The 24270-nt window shown below is 41.7% G+C and overlaps 1 protein-coding gene across 5 annotated transcripts in view; it reads right to left on the reverse strand.

The window, feature by feature from the left end:
* Nucleotides 1–5591: 5591 nt before the first annotated feature.
* LOC139389484 (transport and Golgi organization 2 homolog) overlaps nucleotides 5592–24270 on the reverse strand; it is a 31925-nt gene continuing 13246 nt past the window's right edge. For 3 of the 5 annotated variants that reach the window (XM_071136311.1, XM_071136314.1, XM_071136312.1), the window contains 5 exons: nucleotides 21561–21678; nucleotides 11299–11366; nucleotides 10931–11081; nucleotides 7441–7545; nucleotides 5592–6825 (listed from right to left, as the gene is read on the reverse strand). In XM_071136311.1, the coding sequence (XP_070992412.1) occupies nucleotides 6705–6825; nucleotides 7441–7545; nucleotides 10931–11081; nucleotides 11299–11366; nucleotides 21561–21678 (563 nt within the window). In that variant the 3' untranslated portion in view covers nucleotides 5592–6704. The remainder of the gene's footprint in view (nucleotides 6826–7440; nucleotides 7546–10930; nucleotides 11082–11298; nucleotides 11367–21560; nucleotides 21679–24270) is intronic. The other 2 variants (XM_071136313.1, XM_071136315.1) reach the window with 1 other exon arrangement.

Below are 24270 nucleotides of genomic sequence, written 5' to 3' on the forward strand. Positions count from 1 at the left end.
GGAAGTTCCACCCCCAATACCGGCTTTTTTAAGATTGACCGCTCATGTGTCCATTCACCATTTAGTTCCAGATGAGCACACCAATCACCAACCGATAAAGGCAGACCTTTCACCGGGACGAAATACTGCCGGAATAAATAGACCAATCAAACATTAGAATAGATTACAGTTTACAATTCAGAACGGTAGGAACAGTTGGGTTGAGAAGTTCAGTGGCCGCATACTGTCGATAGGTGGCAATCATCTTCACCAGTAACATTGTATGCAAAGTAGCTATCGTTCATCAACATATACACTTTAGAATTGATGATGAAAATTGAAATTGTATCAAATTAGATCTTTGTTTTGATGGATAATCAATCCACTGATTAGATTACAACCCCGCTGTTTATAATCAGCATGAATACAATGTACAGACATAGCCATCATGTTTACTGAAGAACCAAAAATGTCTGCGATTTAAATCAGAATCAATATACTACACTGAACAAAAATATAAATGAAACATGTAGCCAAGTGTTGGTCCCATGTTACATGAGCTGAAATAAAATATCCCTGAAATTGTCCAAATGCACAAAAAGGATATTTCTCTAAAATGTGGTGCACAAATTTGTTTACATCCCTATTGGTGAGCATTTTTTCCTTTGCCAAAATAATCCATACACCTGACAGATGTGGCACATCTAGAAACGGATTAAATAGCATGATCATTAAAAAGGTGCACCTTGTGCTGGGAGCAATAAAAAGCCACTCTAAAATGTGCCGTTTTGTCACACAAAACACAATGCGACAGATGTCTCAAATTTTGAGGGATTATGTAATTGGCATGCTGACTGCAGGAATTTCCACCAGAGCTGTTGCCAGATAATTGAATGTTCTACCATAAACCGCCTCCAACTTTGTTTAGAGAATTTGGCAGTACGTCCAACCGGCCTCACAACCGGAGAACACGAGTATGGCATCTTGTGGGCAAGTGGTTTGCTGATCTCAACATTGTGAACAGAGTGCCCCATGGTAGCGGTGGGGTTATGGTATGGCATAAGCTACAACTACATTTTACCGATGTCAATTTGAATGCACAAAAATACCGTGATGAGATCCTGAGGCCCATTGCAAGGATCTTTTTTTAAGGTACAGTTCCTTCAGAAAGTATTCAGAACCATTGACTTTTTCCACATTTTGTTAGGTTACAGCCTTATTCTAAAATGGATTACATTGCTTTTACACACATTACCCCACAATGGCAGAGCAAAAACAGGTTCTTAGAAATGTTTGCTAATCTTTTAATAATACAAATGAAATATCATTTTTACATAAGTATTCAGACCCTTTACTCTTTATTGAAGCACCTTTGGCAGCGATTACAGCCTCGATTCTTCTTGGGTATGACGCTACAAGGTTGGCACACCTGATTTGGGGAGTTTCTCCCATTATTTTCTGCAGATCCTCTCAAGCTATGTCAGGTTGGATGGGGAGCGTTGCTGCACAGCTATTTTAAGCTTCTATCTCAAGGCCATCAGACCTTGTTAAACAGCCATCACTAGCACATTAGAGGCTGCTGCCTATAGGCATAGACTCGAAATCACTGGCCACTTAAAGGAAAGGAACACTAGTCACTTTAATAATGTTTACATATCTGGCATTACTAATCTCATATGTATATACTGTATTCTATACTATTCTATGGTATCTTAGTCACTTAGTTTTTACATATCTGGCATTACTCATCTCATGTATATACTATATTCTATTCTACGGTATCTTAGTCACTTAATATTTACATACAGTATCTGGCTTGTTTCATCTCATATGTGTATACCGTTTTCTCTACTATTCTACGGTATCTACGGTATCTCATTATTTTAATCTTGCATAACTCATCTCATATGAAAATACTGTATTCTATACTATTCTACTCCATCTTAGTCCATTCCGCTCCAACATCGTTTGTCCATATGTACAGTTGAATCGGAAGTTTACATACACCTTAGCCAAACACATTCAAACTCAGTTTTTCACAATTCCTGACAATTCATCCTAGACAAATTCCCTGTCTTAGGTCAGTTAGGATCACCACTTTATTTTAAGAATGAGAAATGTCAGAATAATAGTAGAGAGAATGATTTATTTCAGCTTTTATTTCTTTCATCACATTCCCAGTGGGTCAGAAGTTTACATACACTCAATTAGTATTTGGTAGCATTGCCGTTAAATGTTTTAACTTGGGTCAAACGTTTCGGGTAGCCTTCCACAAGCTTCCCACAATTAGTTGGGTGAATTTTGGCCCATTCCTCCTGACAGAGCTGGTTTAACGGAGTCAGGTTTGTAGGCCTCCTTGCTCGCACAAGCCTTTTCAGTTCTGCCCACAATTTTTCTATAGGATTGTGATCAGGGCTTTGTGATGGCCACTCCAATGCCTTGACTTTGTTGTCCTTAAGCCATTTTGCCATGACTTTGGAAGTATGCTTGGGGTCATTGTCCCTTTGGAAGACCCATTTGCGACCAAGCTTTAACTTCCTGACTGATGTCTTGAGATGTTGCTTCAATATATCCACATAATTTTTCTACCTCATGATGCCATCTATTTTGTGAAGTGCATCAGTCCCTCCTGCAGCAAAGCACCCCACAACATGATGCCGCCACCCCGTGCTTCACGGTCGGGATGGTGTTCTTCGGCTTGCAAGCCTCCCCCTTTTTCCTCCAAACATAACGATGGTCATTATGGCCAAACAGTTCTATTTCTGTTTCATCAGACCAGAGGACATTTCTCCAAAAAGTACCATCTTTGTCACATGTGCGGCTGCAAACCGTTGTCTGGCTTTTTTATGGCGGATTTTATGGCGGATTTTTATGGCGGATTTTATTCACATTTAAACGTGTTAACTCTCGCAAGGCTGCCGGCCCAGACGGCATCCCTAGCCGCATCCTCAGAGCATGCGCAGACCAGCTGGCTGGTGTGTTTACGGACATATTCAATCAATCCCAATCCTAGTCTGCTGTTCCCACATGCTTCAAGAGGGCCACCATTGTTCCTGTTCCCAAGAAAGCTAAGGTAACTGAGCTAAACGACTTTCGCCCCGTAGCACTCACTTCCGTCATCATGAAGTGCTTTGAGAGACTAGTCAAGGATACCTATGTAAGAATGTTGCTCATCTACTACAGCTCAGCATTTAACACAATAGTACCCTCCAAACTCGTCCTGGACTTTCTGACGGGCCGCCCCCAGGTGGTGAGGGTAGGAAACAACATCTCTACCCCGCTGATCCTCAACACTGGGGCCCCACAATGGTGCATTCTCAGCCCTCTCCTGTACTCCCTGTTCACCCATAACTGCTTGGCCATGCTCGTCTCCAACTCAATCATCAAGTTTGCAGACAACACTACAGTGGTAGGCTTGATTACCAACAACGACAAGATGGCCTACAGGGAAGAGGTGTGGGTCCTCAGAGTGTGGTGTCAGGAAAACAACCTCACACTCAACATCAATAAAACAAAGGAGATGATTGTGGACTTCAGGAAAAAGCAGTGGGAGCTCCCCCCATCCGCATTGACGGGACAGTAGTAGAGAAGGTGGAAAGTTTTAAGTTCCTCGGCATACACATCACGGGCAAACTGAAATGGTCACCCACACAAACAGCGGGGTGAAGAAGGCGCAGCAGCTTCTCTTCAACCTCAGGAGGCTGAAGAAATTTGACTTGTCACCAAAAACACTCACAAACTTTTACGGATGCACAATCGAGAGCATCCTGTCGGGCTGTATCACCGCCTGGTACGGCAACTGCTCCGCCCACAACTGCAAGGCTCTACAGAGGGTAGTGAGGTCTGCACAACGCATCAACGGGGGCAAACTATCTGCCCTACAAGACACCAACACCACCCGATGTCACAGGAAGGCCAAAAAGATAATCAAGGACAACAACCATCCGAGCCACTGCCTGTTCACCCCGCTATCATACAGAAGGTGAGGTCAGTACAGGTGCATCAAAGCGGGGACCAAGAAACTGAAAAACAGCTTCTATCTCAAGGCGATCAGACAGTTAAACAGCCATCACTAAGATTGAGAGGCTGCTGCCAACATACTGACTCAAATCTCTAGCCACTTTAATAATAAAAAATTGAATGTAATAAACATTTCACTAATCACTTCAAACAATGCCACTTTATATAATGTTTACATACCCTACATTACTCATCTCATATGTATATACGGTACACTATACCATCTACTGCATCTTGCATATGCCGTTTGGCCATCGGTCTTCCATATATTTATATGTACATATTCTTATTCATTCCTTACTTGTTGTGAAATTGTTAGATTACTTGTTAGATATTACTGCATGGTCGGAACTAGAAGCACAAGCATTTCGCTACACTAGCATTAACATCTGTTAACCATGTGTAAGTGACCAATAACATTTGATTTGATTTGATACTACTTCACTGTCAGAGCTAGAAGCAAAAGCATTTCGCTACACCTGCAATAACATCTGATAATCACGTGTATGTGACCAATAAAATTAGATTTAATTTGATTCAGGTCTCTCCAGACATGTTAGATCGAGTTCAAGTCCGGGCTCTGGCTGGGCCACTCAAGGACATTCAGAGACTTGTTCGGGAATGTCACTCCTGTGTTGTCTTTGCTGTTGTCCTGTTGGAAGGTGAACCTTCGCCCCAGTCTAAGGTTCTGAGCCATCTGGAGCAGGTTTTCTTCAAGGATCTCTCTGTACTTTGCTCCGTTCATCTTTGCCTCAATCTAGACTAGTCCTTCAGTCCCTGCCGCTGAAAAACATCCCCACAGCATGATGCTGCCACCACCATGCTTCACCGTAGGGATGGTGCCTGGATTTCCTCTGGAGGTGATGCTTGGCATTCAGGCCAAAGAGTTCAATCTTGGTTTCATCAGACCAGAGAATCTTGCTTCTCATGGTCTGAGAGTCTCTGGGTGCCTTTTGGCAAACTCCAAGCGGGCTGTTGTGTGCCTTTTACTGAGGAGTGGCTTCTGTCTGGCCACTCTACCATAAATGCCTGATTGGTTGAGTGCTGCAGAAATGGTTGTCTTTCTGGAAAGTTCTCCCATCTCCACAGAGTAACTCTAGAGCTCTGTCAGAGTGACCATTGGGTTCTTGGTCACCTCCCTGACCAAGGCCCTTCACCCCCGATTGCTTAGTTTGGTCGGGTGGCCAGCTCTAATTAGAGTTTTGGTGGTTCCAAACTTCTTCCATTTAAGAATGATGGAGGCCACTGTGTTCTTGGGGACCTTCAATGCTGCAGACATTTTTTGGTACCCTTTCCTAGATCTGTGCCTTGGCACAATCCTGTCTCGGAGCTCTATGGACAATTCCTTCGACCTCATGACAGCCAACCCCGGGCTAATTGTGTGCCACCCTATGGGACTCCCAATCACAGCCGGATGTGATGCAGCCTGGATTTGAACCAGGGACTGCAGTGACACCTTTTGCACTGAGGTACAGTGCCTTTGACCGCTGCGCCTGACAAGCTTTAATAAGCTTGTGATTGTCTACTAAAACTGGCTGATTAGATATTCTTGAAAGAATACTATACATTTGCAATATAGACTGAGTTTATAATACAGATGAAAAAGTACTTTATTCACAAATGATATCAAGACAACAGTGACATGGTAAACAGGGGTTTCCATACTTCTATGGATACCTGAGGTCAGTTACAAAAAACCACTGGGATCCTCGATGGTACACATCAACACACAAAACTTGAAACGGTCATTACAATTTGTGAGAGTAACGGACTGTTATACATAGAGAAAAAGTGGGTAAGAACCATAGAACACTGAAGGTGTGAGTGACAAAATGAATCCTTTCAGTTATTTCACAGCAAGGCAATCTGTTCTCCTATGCAGTATGTGGAACAAGGCAGAAAATATAAAAAGAAAAACACTGCTTACCATTTTGAAAAAACATTTCAAGTCCTTTCCTCTGTGTTTTACTTGTAACTAGCAAACCTGGGGCACAAAGTCAAAATCCAGTGCAATGATAATTATTATAGTACAAGGCAGGCTGTCGTAATATGCCTTCATAATTATGTCACAGGAAAGTTATAACACCTGAGATGAACATTTAGGAAATCAAACCTGTCATTATTTTTACAGCTTTTTACACAGATAGGTGATGGCTGCTGCTGCTTCTATGAGTGTTACCATTTTACACTCTTGAGATGCAAACCAACTCACCTAGAAGATGGCAGTCTGAGGCACGAAGCCAGAAATTACTTTTCAACCTTTTAGTTCTCGTCTTTCTCAGCAATCGAGTGCTGAGTAAATAGATGCAATGTGAAATGTAAAAAATTTATTTTAGTTTGTTAAATTACATTTGTTCTTTGGCAATAAAACCACTTTTTAAGCACACAATTCAAAATATTTTAATGACAATAGCAAGTTCTTTGATATAATTTAAGATTAAATAACACCCATAATATATGATTTGATAAATTCCCAGATTCATATGTCTAAGCCAAGCTTAAATATATTTCCCAAAGGCAATTACTTGACAAATGCAAATCAAACTCTTTCCAAACAAGTGCCATAATTTCAAGCTCTCCCACCACCATTTTAAATGGAAAAAGGAAAATGTTCATTCCACTACGGTGTAGCCAGAACTTGCTGTGGGAGGATGGATAGGAGGAGGGATGCAGAAAGGCACAGTGTAATTCCCACAAAGCCATCTTCAGTCCTTGAGTTTGAACTGGAAAGAGCTTGTGCTCCATTGGCTGATGTCACAGTTGAGCATGGTGCGCTCTGTGAAGGTCACGTTCCCTGATGAGTCTATGAGGATAATGGTATTGGTCCTGAAAAAGGCAGAAATACACAAAACATCAGATAAATAGGGGGGTGAAACGAGATTAGGGGCGTATGCATGTTAAATACGGGGGAAATGCGTATTGTGATGCTGGGGAAGAGCTCCCTAATCACCTTTCATTATCACACTAGACTGGGGGCCAGGGGCATGCTGGTTATAGATTAGATTATATGCACTAGGAGCTTATGATATATGGTACGTAATTATTATGCAGTAACAGAGCTAAACGGACTGAAACAGAAAGGTACTAACTGGATTTGTCCAATAAGAAAATAATTTGTTGCAAAACGTCTGCCGTTTGCTGGGGTGCACACTAATGAAGACGACCATGGATTTGTCAAATAAGAACCAATTGTTTTCATTTTCCTCGGTGCCCTATGAGTATGTCCCTGCTTTTAAACCCCACAAGCACAGCCCTCACCTATGATGGCAGGCACAGCATGACAAATGGGAGAGCCAATTGGTGGGACTGGGAGCACAGAATTAAATAAGAACACTAGGTTGGACATTGGCGAGGTTTATCACAAAAGACACTCCGGTATTATATTGTATCTCTAGGAGTCTGGCCTAGTTAATTGGTGTCATGGACTGGGAGGACTCTGACCTTGTGCCATAATGCGGGGATCGAACACACACGGAGGACAGGACCCGCAGCATGGGGCTGCTGTAACCTTCACCCTGGCTCTCCTGAGCCGGGTCAGGAGTGTTCCTAAAGAATTAAAACAGAAACCATTCTCACTCAATCCTCCTCAGACTGTCAGAGATTTGGAACAGAAAGGGGCGTACCTTCAGAAAAGACACGGTTCTCAACTTCTCCCTCAAACCTCATGACTTAAGAGTTTTGGATTGGAACCAATTGGAAAAAAGTAACTTAGCCCAACTTCAGTGTTACCAGGTGCATGGAGAAAAACAGAACAGAACGTTTCTACTGAACTGAAAGTTTCAAAAACTACTTATATAATAGGACATACATTTCAGCACTACATAATGCACATTGTGGAACTGATAAACCTATAAGAGAGTAAGGTAGGCATAGTCTGTGGAGAGCAAAAGTTAACTGATTAAAAGTTTTGCAATTAATTCAACATAAAAGCGCAAGATTCCAACAACAGCAGTATACTATTTTCCTAATTACACATTCATGTAATGTGTGCAGGACTACAGTGGGGCAAAAAAGTATTTAGTCAGCCACCAATTGTGCAAGTTCTCCCACTTAAAAGATGAGAGAGGCCTGTAAATGTCATCATAGGTACACTTCAACTATGACAGACAAAATGAGAAAAAAAATCAAAATTACCAGCAACAGTATATGAAAACCTTGTGAAGACTTACAGAAAACGTTTGACCTCTGTCATTGCCAACAAAGGGTATATAAAAAAGTATTTTCCACCATAATTTGCAAATTAATTCATAAAAAATCCTACAATGTGATTTTCTCGATTTTATTTTCTCATTTTGTCTGTCATAGTTGAAATGTACCTATGATGAAAATTACAGGCCTCTCATCTTTTTAAGTGGGAGAACTTGCACAATTGGTGGCTGACTAAATACTTTTTTGCCCCACTGTATATGTTCTCTTAGTCAAGTAGTGTCCACGTTTGATCCCCATGTAGCCATGTTGAATGTCCACCTGTGGTACTTGCAAACCAACAATGAGTAAGCGTATTTATAGCCTTAATAAATATGCAGAAGTGTTACCCTCAGACACATTTACATGTCCTTGTAAGTTACTCCCAAATATCTTACGAGTGACAGTGAGTATGTACAGTACCAGTCAAAGGTTTGGACACACATACTCATTCAAGGGTTTTTCTTTATTTTTACATTGTAGAATAATAGTGAAGACATCAAAACTATGACATAACACATATTGAATCATGTAGTAACCCCCAAAAAAGTGTTAAACAAATCTAAATATATTTTATATTTGTGATTCTTCAAAGTAGCCACACTTTGCCTTGATGACAGCTTTGCACACTCTTGGCATTCTCTCAACCAGCTTCACCTGGAATGCTTTTCCAACAGTCTTGAAGGAGTTGCCACATATGCTGAGCACTTGTTGGCTGCTTTTCCTTCACTCTGCGGTCCAACTCACCCCAAACCATCTTAATTGGGTTGAGGTCGGGGGATGGTGGAGACCAGGTCATCTGATAATGCACTTCATTACTCTCCTTCTTGGTCAAAAAGCCCTTACACAGCCTGGAGGAGTGCTTGGGTCATTGTCCTGTTGAAAAACAAATGATAGTCCCACTAAGCACAAACCAGATGGGATGGAGTATCGCTGCAAAATGCTGTGGTAGCCAAGCTGGTTGAGTGTGCCTTGAGTTCTAAATAAATCACAGACAGTGTCACCAGCAAAGCACCCCCACACCATCACACCTCCTCCTCCATGCTTTACGGTGGGAAACACACATGCAGAGGTCATCTGTTCACCTTCTCTGCGTCTCACAAAGACACGGCGGTTGGAACCAAAAATCTCACATTTGGACTCATCAGACCAAACGACAGATTTCCACCGGTCTAATGTCCATTGCTTGTGTTTCTTGGCCCAAGTCAAGTCTCTTCTTATTAGTGTCTTTTAGTAGTGGTTTCTTTGCAGCAATTTGACCATGATGGCCTGATTCACTCAGTCTCCTCTGAACAGTTGATGTTGAGATGTGTCTGTTACTTGAACTCTATGAAGCATTTATTTGGGGTGAAATCTGAGGCTGGTAACTCTAATGAACTTATCCTCTGCAGAAGAGGGAACTCTGTCTTCCTTTCCTGTGGTGGTCCTCTCGAGTGCCAGTTTCATCAGCGCTTGATGGTTTTTGCGACTGCACTTAAATAAACTTTGAAAGTTTAAAGGTTTCAAAATATCTTAAAGTAATGGACTGTTTCTCTTTGCTTATTTGAAGCAATTATTGCAATAATATGGACTTGGTCTTTTACCAAATAGGGCTATCTTCTGTATTTTTATTTATTTTTTAATTTTACCCCTTTTTCGTGGTATCCAATTGTTTAGTAGCTACTATCTTGTCCCATCGCTACAACTCCCGTACGGGCTCGGGAGAGACGAAGGTTGAAAGTCATGCGTCCTCCGATACACAACCCAACCAAGCCGCACTGCTTCTTAACACAGCGCCATCCAACCCGGAAGCCAGCCGCGCCAATGTGTCGGAGGAAACACCGTGCACCTGGCAACCTTGGTTAGCGCGCTCTGTGCCCGGCCCGCCACAGGAGTCGTTGGTGCGCGATGAGACAAGGATTTCCCTACCGGCCAAACCCTCCCTAACCCGGACGACGCTAGGCCAATTGTGCGTCGCCCCACGGACCTCCCGGTCGCGGCTGGTTATGACAGAGCCTGGGCGCGAACCCAGAGTCTCTGGTAGTACAGCGCCCTTAACCACTGCGCAACCCGGAGGCATCTTCTGTATTTTTTAATTTTTAATTTAATGTTTATTTATCTAAGCAAGTCAGTTAAGAACAAATTCTTATTTACAATGACGGCCTACCCCGGCCAAACCCTAACAACGCTGGTCCAATTGTGATACAGCCTGGAATCAAACCAGGGTCTGTAGTGACGCCTCTAGCACTGAGATACAGTGCCTTAGGCTGTTGCACTACTCAGGAGCCCAAGGTACCACCCCTACCTTGTCACAGCACAACTGATAGGCTCAAATGCAGTAAGAAGGAAAGAAAATCCACAAATGAACGTTTAACAAGACACATCTGCGCAAAGCTGTCATCAAGGCAGCTACTTTGAAGAATCTCAAATATATTTTGATTTGTTGAACACTTTTTTGGTTACGACATGACTCCAAATGTGTAATTTCATAGTTTTGATGTCCACTATTATTCTACAATGTAGAAAACAGTAAAAATAAAGAAAAACCCTTGAATGAGTAGGTGTCCAAACTCTTGACTGGTACTGTAGGTATATGCTTTAATGTAGATTATGCCATGTCACATTGACTGCTTCAAAATGTAAACTGAACTGCACATTGTGCAGGTGTGTGTCTTCATGTGTAGTGTTTTGAGTGTGCATGTATTGATGAAGAATTTACTGTGTTACATTAACTGTATTATTGATAGCGAGTGTCTGGTAAACTCACAGCTCCTCGTTGTTGAGGACGTTGAGCAGGTCCTGGACCAGAACCTCACAGGGCAAGGGTTGGTTCACTACACTGGTGAACAGTCTCTTCCCATGCTGCAGCTTCCTCCATGGGGTCTCCAACAGGGAGTTACTCAAACCATAGATTCCTGCTGGAGCAGACGTTGCATTGCTAGAGAACAGAGATTCCTACAAAACGTGCATGTTATCCCCCAAAACATGCACTCACATACAGAGGCATAGGCTCATAGTCAAAATCCTGCATGCTTGTATGGTGCAATGATATAATAATGTATAATTATACACACACGCACGCACGCACACGCATACATTAATGCAAAAGCAATTCCACATGAAAGAAATGCAGACCTGGATTTAGATGGATGGGTTCGGTGTTGCCTCTGTTTCCATAGTAACACATAGTGTCTTCTTTGGCCCTGCATTGGACACCATGAGAGGAAATTACACATGCAAGTTGGTGACCGATTAAAGTTCCGTTTAATTGTGAGGGTCATCCTTTATACAATTTGCTATTATTTCCTGCTCAGCTTTGCTTAGCAGCGATTAATGGAGCCACTGCATTTGTAAAGGAATTTGAAATGTCAAATAAAAACTAGACAATGGTAAATTGTAGCAATAGATGGCAATCAGATGAGCTGATTTAAAAAAATACAAAAATAAATTAAACAGTAGGCCGTTGCAAATCGTCCTCCAGTCTAACTAGACCTTGAGTCTGTTTACGTCTCTCCTGCCCTAGCTGAAAAAGAGATCCTACTTCTATTTGGAACGCCTCTCCGACATGAAAGTCTTTTCAACTGCAGTACAGGAAAATGAATGAATCACAACCAAAACAAGTGTTGAAAGTGAATTCATTGCCTTGTCAGTTGTTTTTGACAGCCATCAGTAGCATCATGAGTCAAATGTGTAGACTGGTGCAACACTACATCAATATTTAACCTCCAGACTAGAACAAATCCAGATACCTCCTATGGCTCTGATCTGTGGAGTCAGTGGCCAGGGTCAAAAGTTAAATACATCAAAGTCTTAACTGTTTCCTGTTTCCATCCCCGAGTTGCGCTTCTTCTAAAGAGCTTGTTACGGATACAGGTATCCTGTGTCTGTGTGTATCCTGTGTGTGTTTCTTTTCTCTCCTTCTCCCCTCACAGGTGAAAATCATTACTCCCCAATCAGTCAACAATCAACCCATCAATCAGAAGACACACCTCCTCCTGTTTCCTACCCTATCACAGTTCCTTCCCCATGGTTTAAAAACCCCATCATTTGTTTGTTCGGGAGCTCAATCTCTTTGTAATGCCATGTTGGTAGATAGCTGTTCTTTGTAGATTTCAGGAGAGCTCAATCTTTGTAATGCCATGTTGGTAGATAGCTGTTCTATATAGATTTCAGTAGCTCAATCTTTGTAAATGCCATGTTTGTAGATCTCGGTTCTTCACTCGCTCTCTGTGTATTAATTAACCTCTCTTTTGTTTGAGCACCTCCATAGCACTTTGTCATCACCTGTGAGTATTGTTTTGGGTATGGTGTTTGCTGGTGGGAAAAGGGGGAAACCAAGACAAGTCGCCCATGGGCATACACTACCCGTAGGTAAACTTTGTTAACACACACTAGTTAGAACTGGGTGGACCACCCACTGTATTTTTGGTTAGTTAGTTAGCTGTTGTTGAAATAGGCTAGTCTAGCTTAGGGGTGTTTTTGCATATTTGTTTCTTTCCTTGGGTCCAGCTCAGCCCTTTTTCCTGCTCCCCCCCATTACCGTGTGTTTATAAATAAACCCTGAGTTTGACGGTATTATTTCGGTTGTCGTGGTTATTTCGTTCACACGTACTTTGTCACAATTATAATTTACATGAGTTATGTTACGGGTCTCACTACCATCCCCCCCTAGACTGTTGGGCCAAAAGGGATTCGTAACAGAGCTATATACGAGAGAAGATCACTCTCCCGGCATGAGATTGAGACTTGTTTGATAATAACATCTATAAATAGCCACGGACAGAGGGACTGACAAAATCAAATGTCTGACATGAGGGGTTCCGCTGTCTGCTAAATGCTTATCCCTTCCAATTAATTAGAAGGTAATTTGCCTGTCCGAGCTTGTAAATTTGTTTATGCCGCAATAAGCAATTAAGCTGGGAAAAGAGTAGACCTTGCTCCTTTGCAAAGGGTATCTGTTTGTGTTACCATTTCTCATCTGGTGTAAATGTCCTAGGGCAGAGGCATTTTAAAAAGGCCAGTAAGTCAGTGTGCTAGTAAAACGGCTTGTGGGAAAATGATTAAAGCCATTTTAACATTACACCATCTTCAAATCAAACGATAAAGTCTAGCTGATGAAAGCCAAACCAGAATGATATAAAAACTTTTGGCAATGTAACTGCTGGTAACTACAGTAATGACAGAAACCATTTTGTTACATATTATCGTTTTGTAGCTTCCTTCCATGGGTACAATATTTGCAACTTCACTGCCTGTTGACGACTCGGTTTTGATACTCTTCTTCACAAATAACCCCTCTCTTGATATGTATATAAAACTGCAAACCTACAGAGAGGTGGCCAAATGGTGCTTTGGGCTGGGGAGAGAAGGAGATATTTGTGAAGATTACTCTCAGTCCCAACCCAGACAAACACTCACATACTGTTTGGACACATTGAGGTCGAAGCTCAATAGTCTCACCCAAAAGCACAATGGAAAGAAGCATTTCTGATATTCTTGCCAGAGTGTGTGGATATTAAAACCTCATCATTTCTGCTGCATGGAGATTTGAGTTGAGGAAACCATGGGAAGTGGCAGCTAGCACTGGGCAGCGTGAACAAACCAACGGGGAGAGAAAGTTCTCTGTGAAGCTTTAGAAACAGCACTTTGAAGATCTAGCAGGTCAGAATGATAATCCCCATGCAGGATAGTATATGTATTTAAATGGAATGCAGTCCATTATTCTGAAGTGTTTAAGTAATGCCTTATTTTGCTCCTTGCTGCTGTGCCGAGCTTGCTGATGTTTTTGACATTGGTTGAATGGGCATTTATAACCATCAGTGGGGTCGGGGGTGGGAGGTATCTAGGCAAGTCCAAGGTTAAACTATTTCTCTGATGCAGTTTTATGCATTTCATGATGCAAGTTGAGCCACAGGGCTAAACAGCTGACTGTTTGGCCAGCAGCTCTACTCCCAACAGAAAGACAGCAGCTCTAATCCCAACAGCAAGACCACTCATAGCAACATCTGATCTGACCGTCACGTCCTAGTTACTCCGTGAACAGCCATACCTAGTTCCTTTGTGAACAAAGAAAAGCCAGTCAACTTCAGCTGTGTTAAGGAAAGAACCGGGGTCTTTAAAACTTAATGGAATCTCCCAGGTCAACTCAAATTGCCTGTTTATAATCAGAATACCATTACAACATCTTGTTAAATTAGACAAAGTAGCTGAAAGGTGAAGGGATGCAGAGCAGATGCTTTTTGAACACCGCCGATTTCCAAACATGGTCCCAAACATTTCAGAGCCAAAATGAACTATTACTTATTTTAAGGCATCTGGTTTAACACATGGGCACTGAAAAGCCATTCCATGCTCTAGATGCAGAGCTCAGCTAAGTAACTCATTTGTTTTTGCTTTAGCTGAGGATAGGATACTGCCTTTGGGTGAGACTAAGAGAATATGTATTACTGTTACTAAATTAAATGGACCATACACCACGGCAACCATCCGAGAAATGCTGCTGATCTACTAATCTGATCTACTGCTGTTTTCCTTCTTAAAGGAAAAACAAAAAACATGCCAAAAACTACACCAGTTTCAGACCACACTAACAACCCAATTTCTAAAAAGTGTTGGAGAATGTATACTTTAAACGTATGCTGAATTTGGTTGGGTATTAGGCAGGCTCAGGAACGCTGGAATTGCATTGTGGGATGTCATGAGATGACAGTTAATAGTCTGACGGAGTCTTTCCTCCTGAATAAAGGGATAATCTTCTACCACCACAGTCTTGAATGAATAAATATGACGGCTGCTTGGCTGTCAGTGCTATAAAAACAAAGAGTCGCACACTCCATAAATATAACCTTCCAGTATTGGGCATCAATGTGCCTTCTTCAGGGTCAGTGCTAACAACATTAAATTGAGGGCATTTGAGGAAAAAAAGTTGAGAGATGATACACTTGAAATATACATATTTAGTTCCAACAAGGCTCAGTCAGAGAGGAAACAAATGCATGCAAAGTCATCAACTGAATTGAAAGAATGCAAACCCATCGACGGAGCTATGGATTATTAATCAAGGCAATATTGGTTTTTACAAGCAACATAATTAAGGGAAGGCGTAATATAAATCATGCCAATACAGATTTAAAGTTGAGATATTAACATTTTTATTCAGTTGGGTGATAAATATACAAGTATATGCCTTTCCTATTAGTGCATCCCCATGACGATGAGTATAAACATCATACAACAGGAAGAAATAAAGATGATGTTTAAAATGGCCGCCACACATCTTGTCCCACATCGCCATTCACCCCCAAATCATAAATCGTCACGTCATTGGTTAAGGATGGATTAGAAATTCACTGATTGTAATACAGGGCCTCCTCTGTGTGCAAAAGACAAGACGCAACTATCGTTTCAGGAAAAGAGCAGCCACAGACAGACAGTATTTCCTATGGGTTGTCTCTAACCAACACACATCACTGCTGTTTCACTGTGCAGAGTGAATAGCTCTAATAGCTCTATAATGAGCCTTTATTAAAAAGGTCTACAAACAAATACATGACAGTCACAGCAGCTGCCATCCCTTGTCAGTTTTATTATGGCGTTGCGTACCGTGGTGTCCCATCTGTCAGCATCCATACATCTAGTTGTGAGTCTACAGGAGGCTCCATAGGCCCAGGCAGACAGAGGGATGGAGTGATTCAGACCCAGAGCATACATCATCAAATAAACACATATTTCTTGTTGCTCTCTCTCAGCTGACATCTCATCTCATGTGTGTGTGTGTGTGTAAGTGTGTGTACATTTATAGTGGCAGTGATGTCTCCTTTCGTTAAGTCTCTTACCACAAGGGAAGCAGCCAAACATGGACAAAGTGCCTTTGGAAAAAGTCAAGGGGTCTGAATACTTTCCACATTGTTACATTACAACCTTATTCTAAAATGGATTCAATAAAAAAAATTCTCAGGAATCTACACACAAATACGTCATAATGACAGGTTTTAGCAAATTTATTAAAAATTAACAGAAAAACCTTATATACTTAAGTATTCAGACCCTTTGCTATGAGACTTGAAATTGAGCTCAGGTGCATCCTGTTTCCATTGATCATCCTTGAGATGTTTCTACAACTTGACTGGATTCCACCTGTGGTAAATTTAATTGATTGGACATGACTTGAATAGGCACACACCTGTCTATATAAGGTCCCAAAGTTGACAGTGCATGTCAGAGCAAAAACCAAGCCATGAGGTAAAAGGAATTGTCCGAAGAGATCCGAGACAGGATTGTGTCAAGGCACAGATCTGGGGAAGGGTACCAAAAAATGTCTGCAGCATTAAAGCTCCCCAAGAACACAGTGGCCTTCATCATTTTTAAATGGAAGAAGTTTGGAACCACCAAGAGACTCTTCCTGGAATTGGCCACCCAGCCAAACTGAGCAATCAGGGGAGAAGGGCCTTGGTCAGGGAGATGACCAAGAACCCAATGGTCCCTCTGACAGAGCTCTAGAGTTCCTCTGTGGAGATAGGAGAAACCTTCCAGAAGGACAACCATCTCTGCAGCACTCCACCAATCAGGCCTTAGTGGTAGAGTGACCAGAGAGAAGCCACTCCTACGTAAAAGGCACATGACCACCATCTTGGAGTTTGCCAATAGCACCTAAAGACCCTCAGACCATGCAAAACAAGATTCTCTGGTCTGATGAAACCAAGATTGAACTCTTTGGCCTGAATGCCAAGCATCACGCCTGGAGGAAACCAGGCACCATCCCTACGGTGAAGCATGGTGGTGGCAGCACAGGACAATGACCCTAAGGACACAGCCAAGACAACACAGGAGTGGCTTCGGGACAAGCCTCTGAATGTCCTTGAGTGGCCCAGCCAGAGCCCAGACTTGAAAACCGATCTAACATCTCTGGAGAGACTTGAAAATAGCTGCAATGCTCCCCATTCACCTGAGAATGGGAGAAACACCCCAAATACAGGTGTGCCAAATACCCAAGAAGACTCGAGGCTGTAATCACTGCCAAAGGTGTTTCAAAAAAGTACTGAGTAAAGGGTCTGAATAATTGAATCCTACAGACGAAGAACCATTTATGTGACATAAAAATAAGAGATATACATGAAAAATCATTATTGGACACCCTTTTTCTATAGTGAACCGGTTTCACAAGCTTTCGATGCGCTAATTAACAATCGTTTTAAATTTAAAGATAGGCTCTCGTGGAATAACCATTTATGTGCACCACTCAGAATGGACGGACAAGCGCACAACCTTTCTGTTGCTGATGAAAATCGAAGAAATGTGGGAAAGAACCGTATATCAAACAATCAAGCTAGCTAGCTATAGAGTACAGTAACTAACATGTATGTTCTGGGTTGTCTAATTTGTTACTATAGAGAAAACATATTAGCTAAAGTTCGTTGGCATAGCTAGTTACTTTTTCTCCATCCAGCGGATGAATCGACATGGCTACAGTAGCTAGCTAGTTACACTGTATCCTGCAGGGAAGAGCGTGTTCCACAACGTGCAGAAAGGATTGTGGAAAATTGACTGATGAGCGCAAGCATGGTGCAATACAAACTCATTCTGTGTATAGGTTGGGAGTGTGTGAAAGATGGAGGTCCTGATCAAGCAATATCCTGAATGTGCTACAGTATATTAAATTCTGAATTCATCAGTCAATTTGTATTGCAGCATGAGGTGAAACGGAGACGTAAACCTGAGGATACAAAGGAGAACAAACGATGGAAACAAACCTTCAAATGCCATGTACAGCAAGCAGGCCAGAGATTGAATGTGTGCAAGGTCACTTTCATGACTGTGTTCCAGCTAACCAACAGCTGTCTTCAGGCAAGTGAAAATATGAATTAATGTCTATATGAATATCAATTACAAACATATTGTATTCTCTGTACTAGTTTTTAATAACCTGCTAATTGAAATGTAATTGTTTTGGTCAGGTTATTCAGGAAAAGTTAGCTGAGGCAGGTGAGGTTGCAGGGTCTCCAGATCAGGCTACTGAGGCTAGGTCTCCTTTAGAAGATGGAAGAGGGAAGCATAGCAATAGGTAACATCCCATCAACATGCAACATGTTGTTCTAACAATAAAATATCCTAATGCTTGACTGTGAAAGTTGTTTATTGATGTCAGGAACTTAAAATGTTTCTGTTCTAATTTCAGTTGAGGATCCTTGGAATCTTTACACCAGACAGAGCCACAGTCTATTTGAGGGATGGAAATCGTGGCTGATCTCCAAACCAAAACAAGGAGCTACACCTCAACCTCCCTATTTTGCAAGCCACTACCCTAGAGCATATGAGAGTCCTCTGCCCATCAAAAAAAAACAAGTACCAAGATCTGATGACCTGCTTGCCAGCTGCTGCACGCTCTTTTTATGAATCACTGCAGAGTGAATAATTTGTTGTTAAACCAAGCTACATAATTAACCGTTTTTTCTGTGAGTTTATGATCCCCTGAACCTGTATAGTATGTTGAATCTGAATACATTTCAGAAGACATGTTACCCATATTGTAGGAAATTAAATGTATAGTTTGTGTTTTCTATGTGAATCAATTTGTGTATGATTTGAACCAGCACAATATATTGAATTAATTTAATTTTAAGATGTTGTTCCTAGTGTGGAAAATGTTATGTACAATGTGTTCTGTTGATAATTATTTTGTGTGTGGTCATTTGAACCTTTTTTAATCTGAATGAATGAAAAACAAATAAGTCGTCACATACAGTATGTGAGTATTCATTTGATCTTGATTCCCTTTTTTTATTCATTACAATATACACTGTCTCTCTGTCACCACATTTAGCATTAACTCTAAGCAGTTAATACTTATTTACTGCAGTCACCTCAGTACAGAAGGACATGTCTTGCCTTTAGCATGGGTTTAACGCAATTCAAAACTTAATCATAGTGTTAAACACAAAGAGAATGGTTTTCTGAACATTTTGTAATATTGACCTTCGGGACCTGCATTATGGACCTGCATATTGGCACATCACATTGATCCATATTTGATATTTACAAGTTGTGCTTGCTTTGATTGAATTAATTTAATTGTATTCTATTTTGGTAGTTCTATGGTATGTTCACATTGAGGGCTTCATTTTAAATGAGACTAAGATTTCATGACTAAACTTTTAAGAAAAGTCATCAGTGCTAAAGTTGATAGACCACCTTTAAATTAACCTCCATACAAATCAATTAACTACATATTGCATTTAAGTTATTTACATGAAGGGCATCTGTACTTGAAAGTACTTAAAACATCATATCAGGTGTTAAAAAAGGACATCTTACAAGAGTCATGCAAAATGTCACATATACTGTTCTTCCACAAACTGAAATCATCACTGGAGATAAACTGTTCTTCCACAAACTGAGATCATCACTGGAGATAAACTGTTCTTCCACAAACTGATCATCACTGGAGATATACTGTTCTTCCACAAACTGAAATCATCACTGGAGATATACTGTTCTTCCACAAACTGAAATCATCACTGGAGATAAACTGTTCTTCCACAAACTGAAATCATCACTGGAGATAAACTGTTCTTCCACAAACTGAAATCATCACTGGAGATATACTGTTCTTCCACAAACTGAAATCATCACTGGAGATATACTGTTCTTCCACAAACTGAAATCATCACTGGAGATAAACTGTTCTTCCACAAACTGAGATCATCACTGGAGATATACTGTTCTTCCACAAACTGAAATCATCACTGGAGATAAACTGTTCTTCCACAAACTGAAATCATCACTGGAGATATACTGTTCTTCCACAAACTGAAATCATCACTGGAGATAAACTGTTCTTCCACAAACTGAAATCATCACTGGAGTTATACTGTTCTTCCACAAACTGAAATCATCACTGGAGATGTACTGTTCTTCCACATTCTAAAAATTAAAACGGCAATAAAAAAAGTATTTTTTTAAATAACAAAAAAATATAAATTGTTGTTGGAAGATATGGGTATGGTGAATTATTTGTCAACCATAAAACACCTAATGTGGTACACACAATTAATAATATAAAAATAACTGATTATCTTAAAATGGAAAAATTGTCACATATATGGTTCTTCGTCTGTAGGATTCAATTATGTAAATGTGTTATTTCAGTTATTTTGGGTTGAACTTTTTTTTGCTTTGTTATTATGGGGTATTGTGTGTCGATTGATGAGGGGGAAAAAAACAATTGAATACATTTAGAATAAGGCTGTAATCTAACAAAATGGAGAAAGTCAAGGGGTCTGAATACTTCCCGAAAGCACCGTAACTCCTGGTCTTAATGAGGTAATTTGCATTCCTGAATAGCTTTGCTGTTACAACACCACAAAACACGACCTGCTGAGATCTACCTGCTATAATAAGCGCAATGCATTTAGAGAATGGAGAGAAGCTTTCGATGGAGAGAAAATAAAAATATCTGAAAACAACAGAGGAGGGGGATTAAAGGGGAGAGTTGCTCTCATTCCTTGCCGTTCCTGCCCTAGGCCATGTGAGCAGGATATATGACGCAGGACCCCTTGTCTACAGGGAGAACTCTGCATCACCCAGCAGGAAGTGGGAAAAGTTGTTCCTAATCCCCCTGACCTCCAAAATGAGACCTAGAACCCTGTTGCCATGCCAATGGCATGACTATAAATCCCGTTTCATGACAGCTGTCTTAGTTTCAGCAGGTTCCAGTTAGGTTTTTCTCTAGTCTACGACGCAAGTCCATCAAATTAAACCACGCCTGTCTGCTGCAGAGAGTGAGAGAAAACAGAAAGGGAGGGGACAAAGTTAGCTACTTTTAACATTGTCTGGGTTCCCTTTTTCAAAAAATCTCAGAGCTTTTGACTCACAAGTCAGGCTGGTAAAGAAAAAAATGAACATGTGTTCTCTCAGAATTCTAATGATGGTCCCTTCAGCTCAAGGTTTCTTCTGTGTGTGAAGATAGGGAGACTGATAAAACGTTGTGTGTATGTGTGAGAGAGAGAGTGTGAGAGAGTGGGTGGCTATAGCTTATGCCTTTTATTCAGAGAGAACACATGTACAGAGACTTATTATACCCAGTGTCAAATCCACTCCTAGCCCTAGACACGTCATGGAGGTTTGGAAAGGAATAGACAGGTATAAGCAGTTTAGAAATAGCTACACGTTAACGTCTGACAGGCTAGGTGGAAAATCCTCTGAGAACTATGTGCCTTGGGCTAGAGGTCGAATTGCATGTCTTGGCTATACCTTAGGAAATGAAATAATAGAGACAGCATTGTCAATCAGTCCTATAAGGAAGTGGGCATTGATTGGTATGGCCAAACCTCATCGGAAATATTAATCAACCCATCCCATGTTCTCTAGTTTTGATCAGTCTGCACAAACCCTTGACTCACTTGAACTCAGCTGTGAGGAGGTTGAAGCCGTTGTAGAGATGTCTCTCAGATGACACCCTCTTCAGGTAGGAATAGCTGTCCTGGCTATGATCCGTCAGGAAGTTAGACACCAAGAACCCTTCAACACAAAGAATCAACATTATTCTTACTTTTCACACATTCAGAGAGGTTGCAGACCAGTCAGGCAAGCCCAATATCCTTCCTGTTTGGCCCTGTCCGGGGGTGTCCTCGGATGGGGCCACAGTGTCTCCTGACCCCTCCTGTCTCAGCCTCCAGTATTTATGCTGCAGTAGTTTATGTGTCGGGGGGCTAGGGTCAGTTTGTTATATCTGGAGTACTTCTCCTGTCCTATTCGGTGTCCTGTGTGAATCTAAGTGTGCGTTCTCTAATTCTCTCCTTCTCTCTCTCGGAGGACCTGAGCCCTAGGACCATGCCCCAGGACTACCTGACATGATGACTCCTTGCTGTCCCCAGTCCACCTGGCCGTGCTGCTGCTCCAGTTTCAACTGTTCTGCCTTATTATTATTCGACCATGCTGGTCATTTATGAACATTTGAACATCTTGGCCATGTTCTGTTATAATCTCCACCCGGCACAGCCAGAAGAGGACTGGCCATCCCACATATGCTCTCTCTAATTCTCTCTTTCTTTCTCTCTCTCGGAGGACCTGAGCCCTAGGACCATGCCCCAGGAATACCTGACATGATGACTCCTTGCTGTCCCCAGTCCACCTGGCTGTGCTGCTGCTCCAGTTTCAACTGTTCTACCTTTTTATTATTATTCGACCATGCTGGTCATTTATGAACATTTGAACATCTTGACCATGTTCTGTTATAATCTCCACCCGGCACAGCCAGAAGAATACTGGCCACCCCACATAGCCTGGTTCCTCTCTAGGTTTCTTCCTAGGTTTTGGCCTTTCTAGGGAGTTTTTCCTAGCCACCGTGCTTCTTCACCTGCATTGCTTGCTGTTTGGGGTTTTAGGCTGGGTTTCTGTACAGCACTGAGATATCAGCTGATGTACGAAGGGCTATATAAATAAATTTGATTTGATTCAATACCACTACACATAGCAAGAGCAGACTTATCAGTAGGCTGCCTAGTTGGTTTTGTAGCAACACACAGATTTAGTCATACCATCCAAATGAATCTACACAACACTGGTTATTAAGCAAAATGTGATGCAGTTACAAGGAGGACATTCGAGGTAAAATATGTAACATAGGTCTTGGACTGGTTTACATCGGAGATCTGTTTCCATGTTATTTAGCACTGTGGTGCGGTCAGCCTAACGCATCACCAGGGGCATGCTGCCTGTTCTCTATGACATCTACAGCGCTCGGTGTTAAAGGAAGTCCAAGAAGATCATTAAGGACCACAGTCACCCGAGCCATCGACTTTACTCGGCTACTGTCTATTTACGGAGTTGGTACAGGTGCATCAGTGCCAAGACCGAGAGACAAAAAAACTGCTTCTATTACCAGGCCATCACAGTTTTATTAGTGTCTTAACCCTTTTCTCCCCAATTTTGTGGTATCCAATTGGTAGTTACAGTCTTGTCTCATCGCTGCAACTCCAGTACGGACTCGGGAGAGGTGAAGGTTGAGAGCCGTGCGTCCTCCGAAACACAACCCAACTAAGCCACAGCTTCTTGACACAATGACCACTTAACTCAGAAGCCAGCTGCAACAATGTGTCGGAGGAAACACTGTGCACCTGGCGACCGTGTCAGCGTGCACTGCGCCCGGGCGCCACAGGAGTCGCCGGTGAGCGATGGGATAAGGACATCCCTGCTGGCCAAACCCTCCCCTAAGCTGGACGACACTGGGCCAATTGTGCGCTGCCCCATGGGTTTCCCGGTCGCGGCCGGCTGCGACAGGGGCTGGACTCGTACCAAGATCTCTAGTGGCATTGCGGCTAGCCATCACTAGCCGTCTATTAGGTGATGCACACTCACTCACACACCTCATAGTCACAATCCAATGCTGCAGTCCCACGTCACAGAGACATTGAACCACTGGACACTTCCTGTATCACACTGAGTATTTAAATACTGTATTCCCAACATAGCTCATTATAATATCTCTGCTACTGTATCTGTAATTACATAGTTACACTGTTTATACACACCGCAAATGTAATATATACTGGATTCTTGACATAGCTCACTCCGATTATATCTACTGCTGTACATATCTTTTAGAATATCTTGTGTAAATTCTTCTGGTGTAGATACTTATAGATTGCATTTGGATTACTGATACAGTGCTATTTGGGCTGTTAATTGGAGTCGCCCGGACGTTCTTGTTTTTAACTGTACTTCAAAAAAATATATATATTATTTGTGTACTTGTTTAACATTTTACTACATTGTTAGGAGCTAGTAACATAAGCATTTCACTGCACCCACTACAACATCTGCTAAACGGTGTACTCAACCAATAAACGTTTATTTGATTTGTTGTAAGGACAGGCTGCTACCGAAGAGGGGGGAACTGCACTACATCGGTTAAGTGTCAGGAAAACACCTGACATGTGGCCTTAAAGAAAATAAACAAATTAGAAAGCTGCTATTACACAGAGAGGTGTTTCTATCAGGGGGCTGAGCATCTGCAGTGAGGACAGCTGGCTACTGGAGAACACACTGACACTACTTTTCACTTATTGTGGTGCTAATGCTAGTGAATGAATCTTTAAAAAAGGCAGTTGA

The sequence above is a fragment of the Oncorhynchus clarkii genome, chromosome 30 (genome assembly GCF_045791955.1).
Source record: "Oncorhynchus clarkii lewisi isolate Uvic-CL-2024 chromosome 30, UVic_Ocla_1.0, whole genome shotgun sequence".
Classification (NCBI taxonomy): domain Eukaryota; kingdom Metazoa; phylum Chordata; class Actinopteri; order Salmoniformes; family Salmonidae; genus Oncorhynchus; species Oncorhynchus clarkii.